Source organism: Monopterus albus, unplaced genomic scaffold (genome assembly GCF_001952655.1).
Source record: "Monopterus albus unplaced genomic scaffold, M_albus_1.0 scaffold116.1, whole genome shotgun sequence".
NCBI lineage: Eukaryota > Metazoa > Chordata > Actinopteri > Synbranchiformes > Synbranchidae > Monopterus > Monopterus albus.
This window is the reverse complement of record NW_018127996.1, coordinates 767,374-793,986: the sequence shown is the minus strand read 5'-3', so window position 1 is coordinate 793,986 and position 26,613 is coordinate 767,374. Positions and strand designations below refer to the sequence as shown.

At 42.7% G+C, this 26,613-nt stretch overlaps 2 protein-coding genes across 2 annotated transcripts in view; both read right to left on the bottom strand.

Moving 5' to 3' along the window:
* Window positions 1-389: 389 nt before the first annotated feature.
* On the bottom strand, window positions 390-8,616 carry LOC109966656 (protein LYRIC-like). Its single transcript, XM_020611677.1, has 13 exons — window positions 8,014-8,616; window positions 7,651-7,770; window positions 6,876-6,957; window positions 6,336-6,509; window positions 5,896-5,943; window positions 5,597-5,737; window positions 3,866-3,946; window positions 3,695-3,766; window positions 3,429-3,574; window positions 2,725-2,841; window positions 2,455-2,571; window positions 2,184-2,310; window positions 390-1,366 (listed from the first exon to the last, which is right to left on the bottom strand). Exons 1-13 carry the CDS (start codon window positions 8,341-8,343, stop codon window positions 1,302-1,304), a joined length of 1,620 nt encoding a protein of 539 aa, XP_020467333.1. The 5' UTR covers window positions 8,344-8,616; the 3' UTR covers window positions 390-1,301.
* Window positions 8,617-9,569: 953 nt separating this feature from the next.
* ubr5 (ubiquitin protein ligase E3 component n-recognin 5) overlaps window positions 9,570-26,613 on the bottom strand; it is a 42,451-nt gene continuing 25,407 nt past the window's right edge. Inside the window, exons 35-58 of the mRNA XM_020611680.1 lie at window positions 26,522-26,612; window positions 26,162-26,273; window positions 25,920-26,051; window positions 24,665-24,922; window positions 24,286-24,554; window positions 22,624-22,835; window positions 21,045-21,278; window positions 20,288-20,361; window positions 20,030-20,202; window positions 18,670-18,783; window positions 18,055-18,272; window positions 17,630-17,750; window positions 14,164-14,536; window positions 13,925-14,012; window positions 13,698-13,842; window positions 13,422-13,552; window positions 13,125-13,185; window positions 12,814-12,995; window positions 12,571-12,655; window positions 12,301-12,456; window positions 11,890-12,003; window positions 11,376-11,520; window positions 11,137-11,222; window positions 9,570-10,070 (exon numbers count right to left, since the gene is read on the bottom strand). Coding sequence (XP_020467336.1) covers window positions 9,858-10,070; window positions 11,137-11,222; window positions 11,376-11,520; window positions 11,890-12,003; window positions 12,301-12,456; window positions 12,571-12,655; window positions 12,814-12,995; window positions 13,125-13,185; window positions 13,422-13,552; window positions 13,698-13,842; window positions 13,925-14,012; window positions 14,164-14,536; window positions 17,630-17,750; window positions 18,055-18,272; window positions 18,670-18,783; window positions 20,030-20,202; window positions 20,288-20,361; window positions 21,045-21,278; window positions 22,624-22,835; window positions 24,286-24,554; window positions 24,665-24,922; window positions 25,920-26,051; window positions 26,162-26,273; window positions 26,522-26,612 — 3,787 coding nt within the window. The 3' untranslated portion in view covers window positions 9,570-9,857. The remainder of the gene's footprint in view (window positions 10,071-11,136; window positions 11,223-11,375; window positions 11,521-11,889; window positions 12,004-12,300; window positions 12,457-12,570; window positions 12,656-12,813; window positions 12,996-13,124; window positions 13,186-13,421; window positions 13,553-13,697; window positions 13,843-13,924; window positions 14,013-14,163; window positions 14,537-17,629; window positions 17,751-18,054; window positions 18,273-18,669; window positions 18,784-20,029; window positions 20,203-20,287; window positions 20,362-21,044; window positions 21,279-22,623; window positions 22,836-24,285; window positions 24,555-24,664; window positions 24,923-25,919; window positions 26,052-26,161; window positions 26,274-26,521; window position 26,613) is intronic.

Below are 26,613 nucleotides of genomic sequence, written 5' to 3'. Positions count from 1 at the left end.
CTAACTAGAGGCCGCTTAGTCTAGTATCTTGATGTCGAAGTGTTGTGACCCCGAAAAACACGGTAGAACTTTGGGTTATGACCGACAGGCTTCTTAATACCATTTCAGTGACTGTTAGTAAATAGTTTTTCCTCACACTTAAATGGAAAAAATACCAGTAACCCAGTCTGCAGGCTTCATTGTTGACATTGGAAAGAAAACATGGATGCATTTGTGAGTGATATCAGTCGAGTTTAATTTAGTAATACGGCTTTGTGCGTCTTGTGCTAGCCACTAAAATTTGTCTGGTCTTAAACACATTAATCTAGAAGTTACGGGACATATTGTTACATATCATTGACAGTAGTGAATTGCTGAAATAAAAATTGTAGCATAAAAAAGCCCACACATAGAAAAACTGGCCTTTATTTAGTCTTTTTACATATGGCTTTAGGCTTTTCTTTTATTACAAACAGGTTTTACAAAAGGTTCTGAAGACTTCCAAATCAACAGCGGGTGGGAAAACACAAAGGGGTCACTGCAATGGCACATCTATGATCAGAAGGTCCCAGTACAGCTCCAGCCACAATGCAGTCGGATAGTAAAACCAGCAACAGTTGTGTCAACAGACCACAATACAGCACCAGACAAGAGACAAAGCAGATGGACTGTGTGGATGAAATGTAGTCACACAACGATGCAAAAATACAGAGCAGATCTGATTCCTTTATCTGTAACAAGTAAATGTAAACATTTGTGACATAAGACGTGAGCATCGTCTTATGTCACAAATGTTTACATCCTGTTGGGCCAGAACCACTGTAGTGAAGTTAACATTTGCCCATTTCAGCTCAACAGTGCTCTCTGTACCGTCACAGCTCAGATGTCAGAGCACAATAAAAGACTGTAAAGCAAAGGCCAGTACAACATCAAGGTCCGGTGTGACCTGATGCACGTTGACTGTTCTTATTCTCTACACAGTAAACTCCAGTCGTTAGCCATCACAACACCAAGTTTCTAAACATGATAAGTATTTTCTACACATCTATTTATGACAATACAGTTCTTTCAATCAGTTACTTGATTCAATGGAATTAGAAGACAGGATCAGTATCACACCCATACTTGAAAGTCAACACCGCTGCATCTGTTGTTTTCAATGATCCATCGTCATATGCTCGACGTGCATAAAAATCATTTTCATTTTCCAGATGGGCAAGTCCATCATGAAAATCTTAGTTCAAAGTTCTCGTCACAAAAGGTGTTGCATAAACAGGATAGGAAGTCTTTTGCATACAGAGGTCTGCAGAGTGGACTCGGTCTCATGTCTCTCTCCTGGCCTTCTTCTTCTTTGCTGGTCTGGGCACTTGGCTCTCCTCGGGTTTTTCTGTGTAGAGGAAGAGTGATATACCACAACATGTGACTGGCTGTCTTCTTAACAGTGCCCGACAAGCTCTTCTACATCAGGTAGGTCACATCACTTTGGCTGGTGCTAAGAGCACACTTAATAATTTTATGTGTAAACTGGGCCCAAGTCGGAATGTGAATGTTGGGCAGTGCGCTTAGTGTTCAGAGCAGGTACTGTGTTGCATTCTTCCTCTAACAGGACAGGTGGCAATGCAGAGAAAAGGTGCAACAAATAAACACCTTTAAAAAAAGTTTGGTAAACATGCTTTCTTTTACTTTGAGGGCAGTGAGTGAAGGCTCTCAACAGTGAAGCAATATAGAGATCAACAGATTTCTAAAGTAAAGCCTGTGTTCCCAGACTCACAGCAAGAAATGCTACCAAGATGAAACAATGATCATAAAGGGCATCATGGCAGGATGCACCATGATAAGAAGAGGCTACAGCAGACACTCCTGCTAGGAAATCCCAGATATATTCTTCATTACACCAGAAACTAAACATTTCTTTCCAAACAATCACAATAGAACCTTAGAAACGGCTGGCACTGACACACACAACATTATGACTGACCAAATGTGGAGCTGCTTGCTAGGGGCAGCAAGATATTAGGGAACATGGTATAAAGTGCCTCAAATCAAAAGCGTGGTTGGGTCAGTAATATTAAAAATGAATATGGATGGATGACATCAGGTAATAGGGTCAATGGGAAATAGAAGAGTAATTAGTTTCCATCAAACGGCTCAGTGCTAGTGTGCAGCAGCGATTAGTGTTCCACTTGGCAGTCTAATGTGCTCACTTTGTTGTGTCGGAGCAGGAAGGCTGGTCTGCTTGGCAGTGGGCTCTCCCTCAGTTGGCTTCGGTGGCACTTGTGTGACAGGGGGCTTCTGGGATGTGTTGTCCTTCACTGGTTGCTCCACTCTAGCCTGAAGGTAAATCACAACAGCAAAGAAAGAATAATCAAATCCAAAAACTGCACAAGATGCCACAATAAGAAAACGTATGCTTCTGAGATGAAGCAAAACACATTTTAGATGGCGTGCTCTTGCATCAGATTTCACTCAACTGACCGGGACAGCAGCAGCTGCTTTGACAAAGTGGATGGTGGCAGCAGCAGCATCCTCCTGAGCGGGTGACTGCTTCTTCACTGCAGCTGCAGGAACGACCTCCTTCTCTGGCTCTTCGCCCTTCACAGAAAACAAGCTGAATTAAATCCAACAGTCTCATAAATTCAAGATCAACCTTAGAACTGTCAAAAGACTGAAATATTGTATGTATTTGAGAGACTTCCATCATATGGACCATGAGAACAGACAGGTGATTTTGTCACTAGCAGTTACCTGGCCCGCTGCTCCTCCCTCTTCTGCAGCCTTCTTCTTCTTCTTCTTCCTCTTTTTAGTTTTAGCTGCTCCATCAGCAGCACTGTCTACCTTGTCCTTTTCATCCTCTTCATCTTCCTGAGGAACACAAAGAGATGAAACATGACTCAGAAAAAAAGGAGGAACAGACTCGAGATTTGAAAGACAGCAACAAACATACAGCACTGCATTTCTACATCTTGGATTTAAAACTGCCATAGCGCCATCTGGTGGTCTTATCAAACATTACACTGGGGGACACCAGTGCATGCCATCATATCAACATTTGTCAATTAATTTGAATGCTATCATTAATTACATCTGTTTCCTGCTATGACAAGTCACAATGCTCACCCTCTATATAAAGGAGGGTTTGTACCCACCCACAAAGTGCTGAGAAGTGGTTTCATCACCCACTACTAATGAATGGATGAACAAGGTGTGTCAGGGGTGTGCAAGGATTGTAATATCCTTAAAGAACAAACCAAAAAAAGCCTGTGTGTGTATTCACTCAGTTGAGTCAATACTGTGGGCAGCAAGGCCACAGACAGGGGCAGAACCAGGACAGCCACCCTGGGGCCTGAGCCCAGAGGAGTCGTATATTATTGGGGTGCTGTTGTATGTATTAAAACATCCAGGTAACTCCAATAATGCTTAGTTTTGTCCAAGCCTGGCTTCATACTCACAGTTGCTCCAATCAGCAGATTAACCTTGGCAGGCTCATGGATGGACTGCTCCTGAGTGGGAGGGGGCGCAGGAGTAGGTTCTTCATAGTTGCCCCAGGCTTCAGAGGGGGCGTTCCAGTCAGAGCCGGGGTCGACTGAGCCACCATCTGGAAAACACAAAGACCACCAGGACACACAAGTGTAAACAAGAGACATACCTATAATCAACATTAAAATGAACCAGAACAGTAAAAAGAGAGAAAGAAAAAACAGGATAATGTCCTTACTGTGTCCAGACCACTCGTCGTCTACTCTGGGCTGACTGAGCCAAGGCAGGTTACTGCCCACAGGCTGGGGCTCTACAGGAGAACAGACACAGTGACCACACCTGCGAGGAACAAATGCTTGCTTTGGGAACCTATGCAATCTAGTATTGCATCAGTTCACTGTATACTTACTAGCAGCAGCAACCCCCAGTCCAGCAAAAGACAGATTCAACTCTGTTGTAGTCATCCCCCTGTCAATCACAGTCCACGACTCTGAAACATACATTTCACAGATGCTATGATGTCACTGTACAACAGAATTAACTATGGCTCAACATAAACAAAAACTGCCAATCAGCAGTGAAACACACACAGATGCTGTTGGAAAATTAAAAATGAGTGACTACAAAAAGAGTCGGACTGCTGCACAGAGCAACGGAATAGTGGCAAAGGAAGGCCTCACAACATCAGTGATCAGGAAACAGTCTGGACTATTAAAGCTGGATAAATGGAGTGATACAGTATGCAGTAAGCAAAATATGCAGGGGACTTGTGCTACAAAAACAGGAAATGCAACAAACCTCTTGAAAACCTAACTTGCAAGTTGAAATCAGTTTCAAACACTGATCAAGGCCTTTTCTACTGCTCAAGTGTATTTGTCTTTTTCAGCCAGACATATGGGTTGTGAAGATGGCTGGATGAACCAGCACCCCCCTTAACTACATTTATGAAAGAAGCACACAGAGTTTGCCCAGTGCCTCAACTATTTATTCTCTCATGGGATTTATCACTGGTGCTAGACACTGTCTTCAGCCCTTTTCACACATAAACTCTGGACTGTGTCTGTGGAATCAGGCCCAGGCGTTGTTGAGCGTTGCCCTTTCACACATGTAGCACACAACAGCAGATAGCCTGTCTCAGCAAAACATGAATGTGGAATCTCACTACATGCACAATGCATGCATTGTTTGTTCCTTTTAAATCAGGCCCAGTTTCCCCTTCTCACTTGTCCTCCCGAGCATGAGCGCCTGCATACACCCTACCCAGTGACAGCTCCACATGCTTATATGGAACAAAAAAAGAGATCTGATCAGTTGGTTGTTTCATGGGTAAAGCTCCATATGTGCAGAGCCCTTAGTAAGCAACACCTCTCCCATTAGACTGTGGAAACAATTGATATGGCTTACACCAGCAAAGAACTACAAGACCCAGAGCTGGGCTCCCTGCTCATTCATCAGGGGAATGGCAACTTCTTGGGCACCGTCTATGGAAGAGATACATTATGTGCAGCAGCAAACTAGGCTTCAACTTTAACATTTGCTGGTTGTCACTGCGTCGCCCCATCCTAAGCAGGAGCTCAGACAGGGTTCATATCAGAAATCCTAGGTGGGCAATCCGTCGAAAAGATGCACGTGTCTGGCAATACAGCGAGTGGGCTGCATACACCCATGGTGAGACATTAGAATGACCGAACAAATAAAATAAAACTAACCTGGGTGGGACAAGTGATGCTGCATCAACCTCTCTGACAGGAGAGATGTAAGCTCCTGGTGACACAAGTGTCACAACTGCCAGTCAGCGGTGGCATAAGAGGACAGCACTGAGAGAACACTTCTTATAGCTAGGCACCTCACTCATGTCATCATAGAACAGGGCTTCTGGGATAACCATAAGCTTTATAACCAGTGACTAAAACCAATATGTAATGTGGATCAGCCACATCTGCCCAATACCTGATCCATTTACTATGACTAATCTTGGAATGAATATCTATCCACTGTAAGCACTCCCTCCGACACTGCAGCATAAGAGGCGTTATCAGGTATTAACTGCTTCATGAAACACCATAAAGCTTTATAAAATATGACACCAACACAGCTAGGACTCAACAACTAAGCACTTCAGGAGAGAAATCATTTTTACCATCAATATCTGTCCTCCACAGTGACGCTGGCTCTCTGCTGGTTGTCCAGGGGCCCGTCTCTGGAGCAACACTGTGAGCAGGAGCCTTGACTGCCACGCGAGTTGCACCAGCAGGCGCCACTGCCGCTCCAGTGCTGTTAACTAAAGCCAAAAGACAATCAGATCAATTTGGCAAAACTCTTAATACTGTGATCGTGGAAAAGCAAGTGACTTCAGATTTACTATTACACAAAGTGCTTAAAGTGTCTTTCTGTATAAACAATCAGGAAATGGCTGAAGCTCTGCGTGGTCGTCATTACCTTGAGATGCAGCTTCCACCTTCTCCGCCTTCACCTTTGTGGATTCTCCTGAGAATAAAAGGATAACAGATGAATATATACCAAGAACAACATCAATAATAGGCCGTTTTTGAAGAGACAGCACATACACAACCACAGCTGTAACACTTCAAGGGAAAACTCACTAGAGACTCAATTCAATTCCCATAATACCTGTATTTATAGCATGTCCTGTCATCAGGAGACTTACCACACACAACAACAGTGTAAACAGAAACAACAGACAGAAATATCTCTCTCTAGATGCCAATTTAGGTTGTTTATCCAAAATGGTCCAGAGGTTTCATACTCCGTGTGCATGTAAAAACCACAACTGTTGCAAACTCCTCCACGTTCTCAATTTCAAAACCTCTTCCAAGGCAAATCACAACCTAAATAAAAATGCACACTCTTAAAACCACCTTTCTTTTTCTTCTGGTTCACAGGCATGGAGGCTGCAGGGGCCTTGGGCTGCTCCGGTGGAGCACTCGCAGCTGTGTTGCCTCCTCCTGGACTAGCTGAGCCGTCACTGGAATTCTTGTCCTTCTTGCGCTGCTCACGCTTCTCTTTGTTGCTGACCTTGGTCTCCCATGTGCCTGAAAAGTTTAATTATGAGTGCAGTGTGGGATTATCTGAAAAATACTACAAGGGCTAATTATGGGATTAGTGAGGAAATACAGTATGGCTTAGAGTATTCAGATACATTTTTCTGAGAAAAAGTCACAGGCTGCTCCTATTCTACTACAAGTGAGGTACAAGTCTAGTTTTCAACCAAGTCTACAGTCACACCCACTACAAAACTAGTGCAGAAGTTAGTCATTCACTGTTTGGTACAATGGGGTGATTACTGAAAATGGTGCCTTAATAAACAATGAAAACAGGCTGGTACAAATAGCTGAGATTATACCCAGGCATCAATTGATCAATGCAATTTAATTATGATATGATTCATAATATTTCACCTTCTTCAGGTTCTTTGCCATCTGCACTCACTGTCTTGGTCTCCTTTACAGCCTGTCTGGCCTTCTTCTTTGCCTTCTTCACCTGCATGAGGGAAACAGTAAGCATAATGTGAGATAAGAAAGCTGATGCATTTAAAAAAAAAAAAAAAAAAAAAGGGCACTGAGGTTTGTGAAAGTGGATTTAATTAAACAGAGGTACTACAGTGTAGAAGCTATGCAGCACATACGATTTCATGCACATGGGCAGCAACTGGGCATGTTACTCCATGCTGACTGAACCAAGGAGAGTCAATCAAATCTCCATGCTAAGGCTATGACTATTTATAAGTGAAACCACACCCAGGGTCCAGCACTCCCTAAATCTGTTACATGTCCTTAGTATTTGAACAGTACATATTCCGACTCAAGCACCTTAAGGATCATGCAGTTTGTGTTATTTTAGGGTGTCCAGAGGGTGGCATTATAGGAGCGGTTGCACTTGGTGCTGTTCTAAGCCAGAAGCCATCCTCTAGGGTTTTTGCTGCAACCCCAAGTTGAAGACTGTAACCTAACACTGGCAGCTGGTCTGGTTACTTCACTGCAGGGTGATAGTGAGAAAGCATGGTAATTGCTCAACTGATTTTTGTTGAAAAGGATACCCAAAGTAAAGATTACAAGTAATAACAGTTGGGTGCAACAATTTACAAGCACAACTAAAACATCTGGACACAAATATGTTCACACCATACTGTGGCGTGTGTGAGAGCTGATATATGTAGTTAATACAACAAATTACCTCTGTAGCCTTTTCAGCCTTGACTTCTGGTGGCGGCTGCTGCTGATGTGGCATTATATCCTCGGACACAATGGCTTCCCCCTGTGGTTCTTCAACAGCTCTTCCATTTGGCTGGGCTTTCTGGAAAGAGTATAAACACACACTTAAATGTAGATGCCACAACAATTTCCAACAGTGCTGACGTTACACTAAAACAGTCCACACATAATGCCACCAAAGCCTATCACAGCCACGTCAGACACTAGCCTGAAGTAACAGTATGCAAGCTAGCTTCAACTGTCAACGAGGTATTAGCATAACTAGCCTTGCTAACGGGACGATTAACATGCTACGAAAAGATGTACACTGGTTTCGTTGACGTGCCTTTTCTGCCTTCTTCTTCTTTTTCTTCGGTTCCTCTGATTTGACAGGTTTACTGGCACCTCGCTTTAATTTGATGCCGTCGTCCACAGGGCTTACTGCGGATCGTTTCTTGATACGAGGCCGGCAGAGTGAGGCCCATAGAGCGACCATCAGCACCAGTCCGATACATGCCGCTAAGAGGATCACCCATGGCGGAATAAGATCAGGCTTCAGTCCCAAATCCACGCCGAGCTCGGAGCGCAGCAGCCCCAGGCCTTTGGACAACAGTTCATTCACACGATTTGTAAGCAGCTTGACCTGCTGAGAGGCCACGTCCTGCCACTGCTCCATGTCGTTTTGTTTTTAAACAAACTGATTAGTCACGCTTTGTTTGCCGCTGTCAACTACGCTAGCCTGCAGTGCTAGCTAGAAATAAAGGAACGATTTGGACATGATGCAAAACAATAAATTAATCTCCTCCGCCGCTAGCAACATCGGCCTTGTCAGACAACTGGCTAGTTGTCTGTAAAGGCAGCGGTGACGAACTAAGTTAGCTAATTATCAAGGCAGCTAGCTCATATCATCGTACGACAATATGCTACCGTTAGCTGATCATCACAATGCACCTACTGTCCGCGCGTAAAGCAGGTTAACCTCATATGGCTGTTTTCGCTGAAGAAAAGCTGCCTTCACTGTCACTTGTAAACTTAAGATTCCAGATTGAAAAACACGACCGCAATTAATGTCCAGAATGGCTGTTTAAAGGAAACGTAACGTTTCCGTAGCTATTGTTACTTTGAAGACATTATTTTTTTTCAGTGCGAGACTGAAGAATACGACTATGCTAATGAGTTTATTTGCCATTATTTAGTGTACCAAATTTACAATCAGTTGTTAACAACATGCATTTAGCCCCGCTTGTAACAAATACCGGAAGGTGCTGTTCTGCATGTAAGCTACTCTGACCTGCCCATCTTAATTGACTAGACACACAGTTTTCCATTTTCCCCAAAGTGATATGAAGGCAACAAAACCGGCAGCGACCACTCCAATGAAGTGGGCGTGGCTAGTTTCTTCAATGCTGATTGGCCCAAAAACACCTGATAGATTTGTCATATTTCAAATCCATTACAAAACTACTATTTACACTGCTCCTGCTATTTTCCAACAAAATTATTTCGTTACTTTAAATTAAAATTTCACTTTTGATTTAGAAATTACTTTTGTAATATAGTGACAAAATATTGTGATCATGATGTCAAGGATTTTCATAATAGCCTCCTACATTTCCTATCCATCTTTACATAAAGCAGTAAATATATTTTTTTTAAGTAATCAAGACTGGATAGGTTTTTTGCATCCAAGTTTATTGTGAAATTCCCTACTCCCCCTGTACAAGGAAAAAAAAAAACTTTCCACAAAGGCAGCAGTGAACTGTCAGTGATAGTACTTTTGTAGGGAAGGGAACAAAACAATCACAGTGCATCTTTTCTTCTTTTAAATACTATTACTGCTGTCATCTTTGGCTGGGTTTCGGCTGACAGCTTTGTGTCGAACCAAATTCCTGGGAAGCAAAGGTTTAAGCCAATAGAGCAGAGCTGTGGGCTGCAGACATTTTACAGTGCAGGAATGTTCTGGACTGTATACCTCTTCATTAACACAAACACAAAAAATAAAAATAAAAATTGAAATAAAAGAAGATGTTTGTGTTCATAACACAAAACTTTTACTGGCTGGGGAGATAGTATGTTTAATTTCATAAAATTGTATAGACAAAAAATAAATCTACAAAAATGGAGCTAGGTAAATATTACACAGTAAACATGTTTCTTTTTTTCCTTTTTTTAAACTCCCTTGTCAGACCTCTACACAAAACCAAAATTCTTGGTCTTGATGGCTAACAGGAGTTTTTGTTTGAGAATCTGTTTAGATGAATAGAGTGGCACGTAGAGACGGGAAATGCAGGTGTTGGCTGTGGGGAGGTGCTGGTCGTCTGGAGGCCGGATGGTAATTGAGGGCATTGGCTGGAAGCCCTCCTCGCTGGCTGGCAACGATGGGCTGGAGGTCCAGAAGTACACCTGAGGATGAGGGAAATAATCAGTTACATCAGTCACCACTGTATTTCATTACAAGTCCTAGTGTGTCAGGATGAGGACAAAAAGGCCAATGAGGGAGGCTTTGAACAAATGATCAGTTAGTGAATACATTCTTCCTCTTTGGTCTTCCACAGTACTGCCAGTCATGTGTTATCAACTACTGCCTGAAAATACAATTAGAAATTACAGACTAAAAGCCTTACTTCAGAGGATGTAACTCTGATACTTAAAGGTGCATTAACCAAGATTTAACACGCTGTAAAATAAATCAAGTTAAAAGGGACAGGATGTGGTGCCCCTCAGCTATACCACCCTCCTCTGTGATGTTCTGCTGCCTACAGCTCTTCTGTTGTTATTCCAGCTTTTCTAAACTGTTTTTCAAAGTACAGAGTGCTCTATTGGATAGCCAAATTTGCTCGTCAGCTAGCGCTAGCTCCAGACTGGAGGCTGCATTTTGTACAGTTTGTTGCAACCAGGAACCCATATTTTACATCACTGCTAGGAAACGGGACATGATGTGAGGAGCAACTTATAGTGTTAGTTTGTTCTGAGATTCACTAGACCCCCTCTAGCAGCTGCCATTCCATTTAAACAGAAATACAACATTTAAAACAATACATGCTCCATCACATGCACGCCACTATAATTTGAGGGATTTGTTTGTGCTTTGAGTATATTTTACAACAAAGAATTTCAATTCATTTGTATACCCTTTCTTTAGTGCACGCTGTATGCTGTAGGTGACAGAGGGGTCAAAAAGGGAAAGAAAGAACTAGAATAGAGAAATAAAATAACTACAAAATAAATTAAAATAAAATGTAAAAAACTGCAAACTGCTGTTTTGCACTTTTTTTTAAAAACCATTTTTAATGCAAAGATTCTTGACTTTATTGGGGATCTTGTGTCTGGGATTAGCAAAGGATAACATTAACATTTTGAGCCCTTTGTAATGCACCACCAATAATAAGCTGTACTGACCACTGAACTGGGGACAGTCTTTGTTCTTGAAGTATGAAGTATAAGTATTATATTGAAAAATGTGACATACCAGATCTTGCCTCTCAGTCATGCTCATCTTCTCCACTATGGACCAAAACCAGCGTTTAAACTGCAGTAGTTTGTCAGCATTTTCCCCTATAGAATTAAGAACAAGTCTATGTTCACTATATTGCATCAAAAGGTACAACAGTCAATCTTCCATCACCGAGTAAACACAGGAAACAAGCTAAGAAAAGAAAACAGAAGGATGTGGTCAGAGCTGTGAAGATCCAGACAGAGCAGTCATACCAGATTCATCATTGAAGGAGGTGAAGCTGATGAGCATCTGGACATTGACCTCTCCACAGCCATTGACCAACAGCCTGAAGTCCTCAGCCGTCAAGTCCTCTAGGGCATTCTTAGGAAGTACATCCAGCAAACCCTTCCTCATTGCCTAAGAAACAGACAGAATCCATAATAATGTCAAGACACATTTACATATTTGAGTCCAATGATGAAGAGCAAAATGAAGACAGCTTGGTCGGCTACTCACATGTCTGAAAATGTTGGAACAGATTTCCAATAAATCATCCAATCAATCATTAAATCATAAGTGAAATGTGTTAAAACACAAATGACTCCTCTTTACCATAACTCAGTTTTCATCTACAGGAGCCATTTTGATGAGATATCTTATGTGCAGCCAGCCGTGAGAAGGATATTAGCCGATTATTACTGCTGAAGTTTCGAGGCCCAAATACAGCCATTCAGGACAGCCCAAGAGAAAAAAAAACACTTTAAAGGTGACTAGAGTTTTACTTACATGGAGGGGCTGCTCAGCCACTACCAGCATTCTGTGCTCCGCATACTTCCTCACGTACTCGTATACATTGAGGGGAGTTACTGGCATGTTGACGCCACCAGACAGGAGCTCCACCTGAAAGGGAGGAATAAGGTGATCAACACATTTCAGAGTATTTTATGGCTCTTCTGTCATTTGAACTTAACAAAGATTTCAGATTTTCTTTTTTGTAGTAACTGCTACTGTATTCTCACTTCCAGGTACCATGTAGCCTAAAATGACACAGCACATTCAGCTCAGGTCAACATGCCCATTGACACATTTTTAATGCAGTGCAATTTTTTTGTCTGAATGACAAAAAGGTGCTGTAGCATGAATTTGTTGACATTTGGTGTTAAAATCTGTAACTACTGACATAAGGTAATCCATTACCTGTCCAGCCCCTTCTTCTTTGCACAGGTCAATGGCAAAGGCCAGGTCCATGGCAGCAAATACTGCATCTGCTTCACCAGCCTGCGAATGGCGGATTAGCTGCCGTAGGCTTTCATACATGACTGGGTCAAAGAATGCAAAGTCATGCCAGTTCACCTGCAGTAACAAACACATGTACATTCAGTAACTTCATTCTAAAAAGGACCAACATCAATAGGGGAGAGCCTAACTGTAGGTGAAAATACATGATAAAAAACATGTTTCTCTTACTTTCCTCCCAAGTAGCACTTTGATGACATGTCTGTTCAACGTGATTGGACAGAGTTCATTCTGCAGCAGACATAACCCCAGTATTCTGGAAAGAAAAGAAAATGTTTTTCAATCTCTCGTCTCAAACTTTATTATACTTACCTTAACTTTGTCTATTTCTTAAGATTCTGGGAAAATCTTGTTTCTATTTTAGCAAACTAAGAATATAATTCTCCTGTGTGACAAAACAACACAGTTTATTACCTGCCAATGTTGCGGAAGCAGTTGAGTCTGGCCTCTGTGTTCTTGCCAGGCCGTGGGGAGTAGAAGCCTCGTTTGCCAGGTTGGTAGAAGAGAGGAGCATTGTCGTCCCCATCATCTGGGTCATCCAGCTCCATGTCCACCACACTGCGGGTTGAACCATGACGCTTACGGTTCTCCTGCTGCTACAAGCACACAATAAAAAGGGCCGAGGCCGGGGACACTGCGTTAACTATGACAAAGGGGCTGTGCTGTGGAGACATATGTTGTTAGGGCTTCAGGGGAAAAAATGAGCAGAGAGATATTGAGTTTACTTGTGCTTTCTCTGGAGCCTCCAGGAGACCCAGATCCAAAATACTGTCAGCACCATTTTCCCTGAAAAGAAAACAGACATGGAAGCTCAGTCTGTCCAACTGTAGGGTGGGAATATCCACATTTTAATTGTTCAAGTAATAGCCTTTATAATGCATGCAAGTTCTGCACAAAGCTATAAAGATGTGGTATAATTGCTTCTATGCATCTATGTGTTTCCATTAAGGAGGAAAAAAGTTGCAGGCAACCAATGTCATTCACATTTATGGACATGTGACTGACATATTTGAGTATTTTACCTTCCATGTGCAATGAGAAGCTCCATAGCCTCTTCCACTCTGGCTCTGAGAGAATCTTCACTGGCCAGCAGCAGCAGCAGCTGTGCAGGGGACAGCTCCAGCAACATACCTGTGATTTTACTGGCAAATGCCTGAGGAGACACACAAATGTGTTAAATCCAGACAAAAAAGCTTTCAAAATAATGCAAACCTCTGAGCAGGCCTGTTAATATGCAAAGCAAGGGTTATGCAAATCTGCCAGTGAGTTGTTGAGAAAAAATGTATATATTTTATCACCGGCTGCATTGCGTGAACACGTGGGTAAAGTCGTTCGCCTAGGGCTTGTCTGTGTGCAGGCAGAGGGTCAGGCTCATCGCTGGGGTTTCCCTCTGATGAAGGTCTGAAAGGCCTTGTGTCTATGGACAGCTGCCTCCTCGAGTCTCTGTATGAGACAAATACACAGATTTGCCCCACATAGCACAGATTTATGTTTATGAAAGGGTAATACATTAGATGACGTTTACCTGTCTCGGTCTCTGCGAGATCCTGCTCGGAGCCCTCCACTTCTCCTTTCTCTTTCCCGGTCTCTGTTTCTCAAACGCTGCATTAGATCTACAAAAACCGAATGGACCAAGTTCACTTCTAAATATCAAGTTTACCATGTAAAAAAAAGAATCTCTCTTTTGCACTGGTTTCAGCATCAGAAAAGTATAATTGAATGCAACAATAAAGGCAACAGTGTAGTTTCTATGTATTGTCATACTTGAATTGTAATCGTGATGACACGTACTGCTGGCCTGCATGCCCTTGCTAACACTCTGAACACAGTCCAGGTTGGGCAGCTTATCGTTGGAGAGGAGGGCCAGGGCGATTGCGGTGTAGAAGCTGCGAGCCACGCCGCTGCCCTCGCCTGGCTCGTCTTTAAAGGTCACCTTCACCCGGTGTACAGCCATTGGTGTGGTTGTGCAGCGCCTGCCAAAGTGCGTATTTAGCTGACGCATGGTCTGCTGTATTAGCTGGTCCCGATCACGGTCCACCTCCAGGGCTAAGTCACGGGACTGCAGGTTCCTCAGCTTCTCCATCTCCCTACGGAACTTTGATTCCTTCACCTCAAAGCCACCCAGTTCTGTAAGGATCTGGGATAAAACAAAGAGGCAAGTTATTATCAGCCTGCCCTTTAACTCTGACTCTTTCATCCACCTGCTCAGCACATAATGGCACAGAGAAATGCTTGGTGAGAATAAGTTACATATATATGAAGTTACAGAAAAGCATATCTTTCAAACTAGCAGTCCAACACAGCATAAAAATACTAGTAAATATTAAGTATTCATTCTACAGGTAGCAAGAAAGATGACTGATGCCCATTTTACTGCATTGCTCCTGGGTATTTACCTTTATTTTAAAATTACTGAGACCCTCTGCTACCACTGATGTGCTTGCTGCACTGCTGGATCAACGCAAGCAAGGCTGCTGGCCCTGATGGGATTCCTAGATGCATGCTCAGGGCATGTGCTGGACAGCTTTCTGGCATCTTTACGGACATGTTTAATCTGTCCCTCACCCAAGCAGTTGTGCCAACAAGCTTCAAAACCACCTCCATTGTGCCAGTGCTGAAACATTCTACTCGGACATGCCTGAATGACTACTGCCCTGTAGCACTCATACCCATTGTCATGAAGTGCTTCGAGCACCTGGTCCTGGCACACCTGATGACCTGTCTCCCACCTACACTGGACCCCCAACAATTTGCCTAAAGGAATAGAAGCATGGAGAATGCAGTCTCCACAGCACTGTACTCTGTACTCACAGGGAACGCCGTCTGTGACATGCTCACAGCCTTCTCAAGGACTGCTCTCACCCTGCTCACAAACTGTTTCACCTCCTACCCTCTGGGAGGCACTTCAGGAGCCTCCGGACCAAGACTAGTAGACTCGGGAACAGCTTCTTCCTCACAGCTGTCTCCTTACTGAACTCTGTCCCCCGTTGACCCCCACTGCCTTCTCCTACACAACTACACACACACACACACACACCTCATCCCTTCTCAGCTCTCCTCCTGGGACTGCACTTGTTACCTGTAACACTGAAGTGATCTATTAATTTGCACACTCTATACACAGAATACCGCTCTCTTATCCATTTGCACACTGTATTGTACACATGCAGATACTGTATATTTATAAGGATAATCACCTTTATTGGCTAAGTATGTTACACACAAGGAATTTGTTTCTGGTACAGAACCGATGGCAGCCATCTGCGGCACCAACTCAACCGATGGCTCTAACCATCGGGGGCAACTTGGGGGTTCAGTGTCTTGCCCAAGGACACTTCAACATGTGGACTGCAGGCACCAACATTTGAACCTTCAACCTTCCAGTTGGGAGATGATTGCTCTACCCACCACACTGTCGCCTCCCCCGTGCAGATACTGTATATTTATCTTTGCGCTATTTACATCCATTGAAGTGTTAACTCATTTAACTTTTTTTTTTATTTTGCACTATTTCATCTCATTGCACTAGTGTTCTATAAGCTTAATGTACTTTATCCATTACTTGTAATTTGAATCCATAAAGTGTTGTATATTGTACATTACCCTACATATCTTACTGCAAATATCAATTGTACATATCTATCAGTAAACCAGTTCCGACTGTACAGACTGTAGATACTGTGCACTCTGCACTGCTGTTATTGTACTTCTGGTTAGATGCTAAACTGCCTTTTGTTGCCTTGTACTTGTACATGTGTAATGACGAAGTTGAATCAAGTCTAATCTAATATCACTAGATATGCCTGTTTGTATGAGCTTCAGTTTTGTCCTCTGGTGTGCCTTCACCTGGATGGAGCACCAATGTCCAAGTACTTCCCCTCTTGCCTACACACATACATTGCTATGTCTAAGTGTTTTCATCCACCCTACTCCGTTTACATCTGTATCATAGATGTCATAAATATTCATTTCTCCTTCTACAATTTCCCCATTTCATTTTTTGCTAGTACTTGTTTTATGTTCAATTTGACCTGGAACTATTTACATCAAACATCGGGCAAAGGCAGGGTACACCCTGGACAGGTCGCCAATCCATCGCAGGGCTAACACATAGACAAACAACCACACACACACGCACGCACGCACTCCTATGGGCAATTTAAAGACACCAATCAACCTAAGCTGCATGTCTTTGGACTGCGGGAGGCAGCCGGAGTACCCGGAGAGAACCCACGCAAGCACGGGGAGAACATGCAAACTCCACACAGAAAGGTCCCAGGTGGGGCCCGAACCTGGAACCTCCTCGCTGTGAGGCAACGGCGCTAACCACTGCGCCACCGTGCTGCCCATCCTTATAAATTCTATCCATTTATTCCAAAGTTTGCCTTTTTGGATCCTATCTGAGCAAGCCAGTTTTTTCATTTTAAGATCCTCAAATTATCTCATGCCAATTTTCTAGCATAGGTTGCAGGTTGTCTTAGACAAGAATTTGGTAACATTAGCAAGACTAAAGTTGCTATACAGTAGGTCCATTATGTAGTCTTTTTCTGCCCCTTAACAGTCCTGGAAAAAAATAACTCAGTGATGCTTCAACCACAAGTGTAACACCCATTTCAGGATGAACATCTATATCAAGTATACAGGGAGGATGACCTCATCAAACAGGGCATCAATACAGAGAAGCCAGCAGCTAGTTTAAATAGCATTTGCTCTCAAAAGCTAATAAATGAATGATGCCTGTTAAACCCACCTCAACATGTCTTTTACAATCATTTAACCCACCATGTGCAATAGAAGAATCACTGCTGCCAACAGTGCAGTTTTTAACCACTGTTAGGCGTGGGTACATTATACTCTACTCTGGGGTAAAATCTGTTTATTTTCATTCTTTGGAGGATTCTGCAGCTGCAGGAAACTCAACTCAACTGATGGAGAGAGACAGAGGTTGAAGGTAAAGCCTGCCCACAAAGAGAGATGAATCAGGATGCTCCTGTGCTCTCTGTCTCTCTCCATTTCAAAATTAAATAAATCAATTTACAGATGGTGTACATGATTTGCAGGCAGCTGGGAGCTGCATTAATATGTGTAAGACTCGCAAAATGTCCTGGAGTGGTGGGATGTCTGCAGTCAGTCAGAAATTAAAAACTTTAATTTCATTAAAGAAAGGAACAGGGGTAGAAGTGACTGCTCTTTTTTATTCAGGTTAAATTAATTCTAAGATGAAACGTACCGATCCAGGTTCGGCTCCCACATCCTCCATGAAGACACGACCAAAGAGCTCCAGCGACAGACGCCAGCGGCCCAGTAGCATGTCATGTGAGATCATCATCCCCATGAAACTACAGTGGGGTCTGGACAGAGAGACAGCATGACAGTTTGATATTTTATATCTCATTTAATAGTAAAATTACAACATACTGAAGACTATATTATTTGTCAGTTTATACACTTTTAATAGTGTTAGTATATGAAATACCATATACTACACAAATTCTGAGAACTGCTGTTCAATATAAATATGGACATAAAAAGAATCTTCTCTGGGTCAGGCTCAGCCAACAATATTCTCCTTACATTTCCATTTATTAATCTCTGAAGACAATTTCATCTGCAACCTCTGCTAAGTCTAAGGCACAGAGCAGATGCTTATAGTACCTGAATGATGGGAGAGGAGGTCCATCACTCTCAGTGAGACCAATCTCAGCAAGCAGGCTGCTCTTCAGCTGGGCAGCAAGGTCATGGGGTGAAGGGCCCGGTTTCGAGACCTCCATCTCTTGGTCTGCCAGTGACTGACTCTCGGTGCTCCGCTGGCCACTCTCCATACTCATCACATTCTTCAGGTTGGCTGAGTAAGACATCTTAGTGGGGAGGATCTGTTCACAGGGGATCAGAGTTGCTTTTTAGTAATGTGAGCAGACACGTGACTTGAGATGATGGCAGTGTGATGATGAAAGAGTGGAAATGGGACACAGAACACAGGCTGTGTTCCAATATCCACAATGACTGTACGCAAGAAGACTATCCAACATCCCCATTATTATTTTTTATCTATTATTACCAATGCCTCAAAAGAGCAGTGGAAATAATATCTAGTAATGAAGGATGAATTATGGATAGTTTTTACTGAGCTGTATTTAAAAGCGGACTTGCGTCAACATTTCAATCGTGTTTGTTACATGTAGATATTAGAACACAGCTGCCAGCGTGCGTGTCCAGTGAAAAGGGGTGGTATACCTGAGAGGGGGAGGGTAGAGAGGAGCCCATGTTTACCTCCAGGCAGTTCCTGTCCATGCTTGCCTCAGCCAGGCCTTTGGTTGCCATGTAGCAGGAGGAGTACAAGCCCTGAGAGGGACGACCAAACAGATCCTCCTTCCTGGCATTAGGCTGTGAGAGAAGTAGAAAAATTACATTAACTCCTCAAAGGCTGTTTGGCCATTATATATAGTCTGCCTAGTGACTGTGTCTTGTGTCTGCTGTGTTAGAAATGTCTGTTCAAGCAAGTACTGCTTATACCACAACTGTTCATGTCCTTCCTGTTAAAATGGCCTCTGCACCACAAACATTATGCAGTGTCTCCTTGTGATGACAGATAGAAACTCAGCACTCTTGGGTTCAAAGAAACATGGCAACTTTGAGGTGCCTTGACATGCCCACTGGAATGTGAATAAACCCCGTTGCCCATAAATCAAAGCACCAGCTTTGGCTAAGGCTCAGTTCAAGGAAACAAAAGGTAGATTTCCACACTGGGCCAAAATGTCTGAAACATATTGTTGACACAAACTTATATTGTGAGCAACAATTGCCATAAAGGCTGTGGGGGCACTTTCACCACATCAGAAACACAGCAACCATCTCTATGCAATGTTTGAAGTTCACTGTGGGAAATACTATTACCCTATTTTTGTATATTGTGGTTTTAATGTTTTGTTGCCTTTATGTAACTTTTTTCTTATTTTCAGACTAAGTGTTCTTTCTGGCTTTTGACTCCTTACCTGACTCCAAAGGAGAGCTGCATAAGAATTCCTATATGTCTAGACTGTTTATGCATAAATGGCAAATAAAAATCTTGAATCTATCAGCAGCATCCCGCTACAGCGGGTATAAAAAAAGATTCACCCCCTTTACATTTACATTTTGTTGTTTCATAGTCTTTTACAAAAACACAGAATTTTTGTAGCTTTATGGTGTCTGCAGTCTTCAGGTCATTCCACAGATCCATAAAATTATCACTCTTGACTCTTGGCCACGACGCCCTGCAACTCCTTCAAAGTTGTCATTAGCCTCTTGGAAGCCTCTCTGACCAGTTTCCTCCTCACTCTGCTGTTCAGGGATGGCCTGACCCGGCCAGAGACCAGGTAGTACAAAACACCTTCTACTTCTTAATTACAAACTTAATTGTGCTCTTTTTTCCATTTCATTTTTATGTTATAAGCTGCATTGAGTAAATAAAGCTGGAAAAATTATGCTTTTTGTGATTTCATTTCAGGCTGTGGATCTGCAAAATATGAATGCTCTGAAAGGGGGTGATTCTTTTCTATATCCAATGTATATGAAGGTATGAAGTGGATCCTGTATCTCTAACTCTTTCCACGTTAGCCTTTTTAGCTGGATCACATAGAGCAAGTCTGACCTGCAAGAGGTGGGGCTGATCTGCCAATGGAATGGCCTCAGCCAGAGGGACATCAAAGGGATTGGGTGGGATGCAACCAAGGAAGGTCATGGAGTCAGACCGACGAAAGAAAGGGTGGTTCTGGCCTGTTTCAGCTGGAACTGGGTCCTCATCCTTGTCCTGCAGAGTTGAGCCTGAGGAAAAAAAAAAATAAGATGCCTTAATGCCTCAGCAGTTTTTGGAATATTATTTGCATACAAGTAATTATATCCGACTTACTTTGATTGGTGTCCTCATCATTCTCATGCTCAGAATCCTCATTGTCCAAACCCAATTCCAAGATCTCTCGATTCCTACAAATATTGGTAACAAATGTTGTCTCAACCACACGCACACAGACGTGATTCTAAATTTGAAGCAGTGATTACTCTAATGCTCTAGCAACCATCTTCTCATTTTCTTTGTCAAGCAAACTACCAGACAAAATGATGTTACCACCCCTGCAGATGAGTGTAATGAAATGTAAAAAAAAAAGGGTTCAAGACCAGGGGTGGCCAATTCCAGTCGAGGGCCGCTGTCCTGCTTGTTTTCCAACTATCCCTGCCTGACCTGCTGCTGATTACCTGGCTCAGGTGTGTTCAGTCAGTCAGAAACTGGAAGATACCATCTTAGATGAAAGTGGAGTGAGGAAAGATAAAGTGAATTGGTATCTTCCAGTTTCTGACTGACTGAACACACCTGAGCCAGGTAATCAGCAGCAGGTCAGGCAGGGATAGTTGGAAAACAAGCAGGGCAGAGGCCCTCAAGGACTGGAATTGGCCACCCCTCTTCTAGAGGTTTGTCTAGTGGCAGCCATATGCAATTCTATGAGTGGAAATGGGTAATCTAGTTGTCACACATTTAAAGTCATAACCATGAATCTCATCTGTGGAATTCTGCCTCTTTTTTGGTTATAATCAAACCAAAATTACACATCCCTTGAAGCTTCTCATTTTTTGAATATAAAGAGAGTATTTCCTTCATTGTCTGCATTTACCTCTTTCTATCCATTTGTGGAGTATCCAGTGTAGTCTGCTGGTTCATGGCCTTAATCCAGTAGATGAGAGCCTGAAAGACGTAGGCCACATGCTTAAGGGAGCACACGTCGAGCACAGGAAGTACATCAGAATGCTCATCATTGTGGGAGCGCATCAGTGATAAAGCATAGTTCAAAAAATCGCCTCGGGCCGACATCAAGCCTTGGCGAGCTGTCAACAGAGTGGCAGGTCTCCTGAAACAAAAAAAAAAAACAAGAACACAATTTACCTTACAAGCACACAAATATAGAGCTACATAACTGTGCAAACTGTGAAGAAAGCACGTTTGAACACACACAGTGGAAAGCATTACATTAGGACTAGAAGGTTGCCTTTTAAAGGAGCTCTTTAGTGGTTTTTGTTAAATTATAACAAAATACTATAACTTGTGTTACACTCTACAATTACTCCATCAGGGCTCCAGACTAATATTTCATACTGGTGGCATCTCCTCTGTTTTCCAATTTAATGCAGAAGATTGTATTTTTTGTAATGTTAAATACCCTTACCATGCAGCGCCTATATTTCTAATAGAAATCAGAGAGAGGGAGACTATGGAACACAATAAATGGGAAAATCACTTCTGGAACACGTTTCCACCTCTTTTTATGTGGTCACTGTAGTGCTCTATAAGCCTAGCATACACCATGATGATGTGGTTAAACCCATTTGTAGTTTTTTTCTGAAGAAGAATTTCTGCTTTTTGGCGATATCTACTTCATGCACAGTTCAGCTCTCTCACTTGCCTGACTAGTGCCAGCTCATTTCTGGGCTAAAGTTACTAGTTAAAGAAGGACCCGATGGTGGGTTTAAGCCACTACTAAACTTCAAACTGGGACTTTACTAGACGTGACCGGCGTGTATGCGCAACTTAATTGTTTGGTCCATCCAATCCACGCTGACTCTGACCTCCCTGCAGCGTCTCTTGTCAGAATGGCTTTCTGTCAGCAGGAGGACAGCACGGTCTTCACTAGGCTGACCAACAGTAGAAAACGAGAAAGCTCACAGTGACACCAGGAGTCTGATCCATCATAAAAGATTCAAGTAAAAAGATTCTAATAGATACTGTACTTGGTGCCTACACATCAAATGCGCCAAAGAAAAAAAACAGACTCAAAGTGCAAAAAGTGGGGTCCAGGGGTGATTTCCATCCCTGAGTCAGTATGGATTGACACGTGATAGATTGGACTTCTCTGCTTCATGAGATGAGCAAGTGACAGACCTGCAGATAAACATTGCAATGGCAGTATTGCAGAGATTGTAGCATCTGTCCACCATTTCTACAGTGAGAGCATTCGTTCGTGTACAACTGGCAGGTTTTGCAGTCGCTATCAGTGTGACCTTTGAAGAAACTCAGTTGCACCCTAAGTTTTGTCGCAAAATGCGACTGATCACTTGCACTCTGGAGCCCTGTCCATGAGGTCTCATTTAACTAAACACTTTATGTAATAAACAGAAAAAAACCTGATCAAATTAGTGTGAATAAGTAGCATTGCCAAAATTAACTCAAAAGAGTAAACAAAAGTTGATTTGTTTTACCTGCGTCCTTCCAGGGTGCGGAGGCTGGCCTCTTCACGAGCAGTCATGCGTTCCCTGCGTGCCGAATGCTGAGAAGCATGAAGCGGATGACTGGGGTGACCGGGGTCTCCAGCAGATGACAGGGCTGAGCCATATCGCAGCTGAGCCTCAGTGGAATCCATGATGGACACCATCCAGTTCCAGGTAGGAATCAACTTTTCTTCAACATAGTTCTGGTTCAGCAAACAAATATTTCACTCTTATTCAATTAATTTGGTAGATAAGCGTTTTATTAAACAAAACGATCAGGCAGTCACTGCTGTCCAGTGCCAAATGCAGTAACCTCATAATACTGTGTATTACAATGCTAAAGGTGCCAAACTGATGTGCTGTTACTTTTCAGTCTTCTACACCACACGATTGTGATTTGATTTTATTTTTTAAACCAGCCAGCTGTAATGCATGCTCAAACTAGAATTACCACTTTAATCGAGGCGTATGACTCCACCAATCAGTCAAATTCACAGAAACGGACAGACATGCATTCACAGACCTTGGTCTTTGACCACCAAATCTTAGCTCCTTCCCTGGAGTCCCAAGTGGACTCATTCCATTACAGCCTTCCTGACATATCGCATTCACAAGAATGGCTCATACAGACGTATGGACGACCAACCCGAACACACAATGCCTTCGACCACAGTTATTGCCCACATGGAGACATAAAAATGAGCAAACTATGATAAAAAATTTTAACACTTACATGCATCTTTTATAAATCCTTTTTATAAATGTGTAACCAAGTGTATTTTTAAATGCATCAAGAAAAGAGACCAGGAGGGTCGTTTGTTATTACCAAACATTCTCTTGCTCATCTAAATGATGTCATGCCAAATGACAATGTCGTGGTAGCATAACATCTTTTCTTCTTGACTAAATATACACCAGTGTTTCCTGTGGATCAAGAGGTTTGGCCACCTAGTATCCACTGGGTACTCCTCTGAGCTCTATCTTCCATCCCTAATCCATGCTCCATCTCTATGGAGGTGAACAAATGCTTAATAATTAGATGGATTATAATAGGCTAGTTATTTTTCTGTGACAGTTATCCAAGATTTTTTTTCTTAAGTTACTAAACTAAGTCAAACAGTTCACCAGTCTCCGGTGCTTCACTCAACAATGTAACTGCAGTCTGACCGAAAGCAAGACGTGAACGGCAGAGCAGCTGTCAGTCATCGGCTCCTGATGATCTGGAAGGGCAGCGGACAGACCAACAGTCTTCACCAGGCCAACCAAAAGCAGAAATGTGTTGAAAAACAATAGCTGCACATGTGTCGGAGACACACTTGCTAGAATGGAGTTCTATCTGTTTTGTGAAAAATGTGCCTAAAAACACACTCCGTCTGAACTGGCCTTCACTGTCCCTGTGTATTGACTCCCCGTGTTGTTTTACAGGCTTACCAGGCGCGTCACCAAGAGACTTTGTTAAATGATTAATTGGCTGGCAAAGATTTTGGCAAGGCAGGGCACCACTAAGAAATGTTACCAATGAAACACTGTATGCATATGTCATGTAATAATTTTAAAAAAATCTTTAGAAAAATAAAAATATTGTATATGGAACACCAGTAATTGGAGTAGAGGTGTCAATTTTGATCATCACATAATGGCACTGACCCTTACCTGCAAGTTGACTGCATCCTGGAAGGTAAGCTTTACAGCAGCGGGGTACTGTGAGTAGACAAGATGGTTGTACTTAGGAATCAAACTCATGAGGTCAGAGATTTGCCTGATGACAATGCTGTAGGCCCTGGCCAGGCTGCTGGCAGATGTCAGATAGCTGCTGGAGTTGCTGGCTTCCAGAGCAGCTGCTGCAGCGGCTGCACTGGAGCTTATTGCACTGGAGCGACGCAGGTTGGTAGGGTCAATATATATCAGGCCTGTGGAGCTTGCTGTGATAAAGACACAGATCTTAAGTACAATTAATATACACTTTGTGACACTAATCTGGAGACAAAGATATTTAAAAATAAAACTGTAGAAGAGACAAAGGTTTACTGACCAGCTGGTGTTGAGGTGCTGGAGGGGGCACTGCCTGTGGTCCTCTGGCTGGGGGTGTTTCTTACAGCCCACTGCATGGAGCGAGGAGCCTGGGCTGCACTGTTGGTGTGTGATGCACTAGTCGTCCTTTCCAGTGGCTCATCCAAAAGAAATGTTTCCTGGTCGACATCATCACTCTGACTACTGCTACTGTCAGAGTCGCTGGAGTCGTTGGACTGGGAGTCATCCTCTGAAAAGAAGGCAGGAACACTGCTGGCACCTTCAGGGAGGAGGATAAGGGATGAGGAAAAAGATGAAGGAAACAAGGTGAATGGCTTTAGTATTTATTTAACCTCCCCTTTCTTTTGTCTTTCACATCAGTTATCCAGGCAGAAGTGCAGGTTAGTGAATCACACCACTACAAAGCCAAACATACTGGTGAAAATAGTGAAGCGTCAACTCCAAAATATGGCTGCACTCATGATCAAGCCATTTCTACATAATTTAAGATTGTGTGAAATTTCTTTAGAGACACAGAACTGCAATATCTTTACTGTACTGAATATTCTATGAGAAAATGAATCAACAGCATCATTAGTAAGAACTACGCATTTTAGTTGACCAAGGAGAAAAAAAAAATACCACACCATTTGGAAAAGCAAAAATCGATTAGTTTGTTATTAGGGTCAAAGACCAACAAGACTACACTCGTGATGAGGAACAGGGTTAGTTAAAAATGACAGACAACAACAGTGAAACATGAGAAGGGGGCAAAATGAAGGAACTCTCAGCAGGCAACTGCTTTGCAAATTCACTCTTGCCCTGATGTCTGTAAATGCATTGAAGTAAAGAGGCGCTCATACCAAAAATAGGAAATGCCAAGGACACCCTACTGCCTGCAAATGAAATACATGGGGTATTCAGCCAGGGACCATTTTGTCTACTGTATCATTAGTTCTCCATACATAAATCTCCACAACCCAAAATGCTGACTGTTAAGCACTAGTGATTCTGTAATGATGAAATTAGTCTGTAAGTCATGGAAAAAATACACCACAGTGCTGCAAGTCAGAAATACAATTTCTGTTTAGTAAGCAGTTGGAGCCTTAAAAATTTGGAAAGATTTCAAAGGAGGTCAATAATGAAAGTGGCAGCATTTCCACACAAAAAAAATCTCCAAAAGAAGAGTATGAAGAAACTGAGGAGTGTCATGAAGGATTTATAAGAAAATCTAAAATTAAATTTAACTGAAAGATTAAAAACAGCTGTTGACCAACCTGCTTCAGAGCCAGCAGTGGCCGCTGTGACAACACTCCTGCGGCCACTAGCATTATCCTGATTGCTGTGGTTACTTTCACTATCGCTTTCAGTTTCGGCTGCTGCCAGCAGATCAAGTTCCATGTCGCTTCCTAAAAGCAGGAACAAAGACAAACAGCTGCATTGCTCGTTGCTGGTTTGGCTGTCGTGTTCAAACAATTAATTATGAAATTTCCTTGCACTCAGAAGGAATGTGCCTCACCATCCTCATCATGTTCATCATGCTGCCCTTCTGCCTCAGCATTTTCCTCTCCCTGTTCCTCTTGGTCATCATGATGGTCTTCTTCCCCTGCTACCCCCTCTACAACTTCAACCTGAGAGACAAACAACAACGAAATCCAAAGACAGAAAACTATGAAGTACAGCAGAACACAGACAGTCCAATCTAAAATTACAGTGTAGCAGGAGTAAACTACATACAACAAAACTACTTGTTAAAATACCAAAGCAGTCTTACAGTGCAACTACATTTTAGATTCTAGGTGGCACTCAGTGGCATGCACTGAATCCCTTGCAGGCAAAGATCATTACAGCTTTAATGATTTATAATGAGGCTCCCTACCTCTTCCACATCTGCTGATACAATGTCATCTTGCTCCTCATCTCTTCCTCTGACAGGCTGAGACTGGCTGCTGTGTCGAGGCTGGGGGTTCC

Coding starts and splice junctions, on each gene's coding strand:
- LOC109966656 (XM_020611677.1), bottom strand. CDS start 8,343: ATGGAGCAGTGGCAGGACGTGGCCTCTCAGCAGGTCAAGCTGCTTACA. Junction 6,958..7,650: donor AGGCTGAAAAGGCTACAGAG/GTAATTTGTTGT, acceptor TCCCTCATGCAG/GTGAAGAAGGCAAAGAAGAA. Junction 5,738..5,895: donor GGTGGAAGCTGCATCTCAAG/GTAATGACGACC, acceptor TTTTGGCTTTAG/TTAACAGCACTGGAGCGGCA.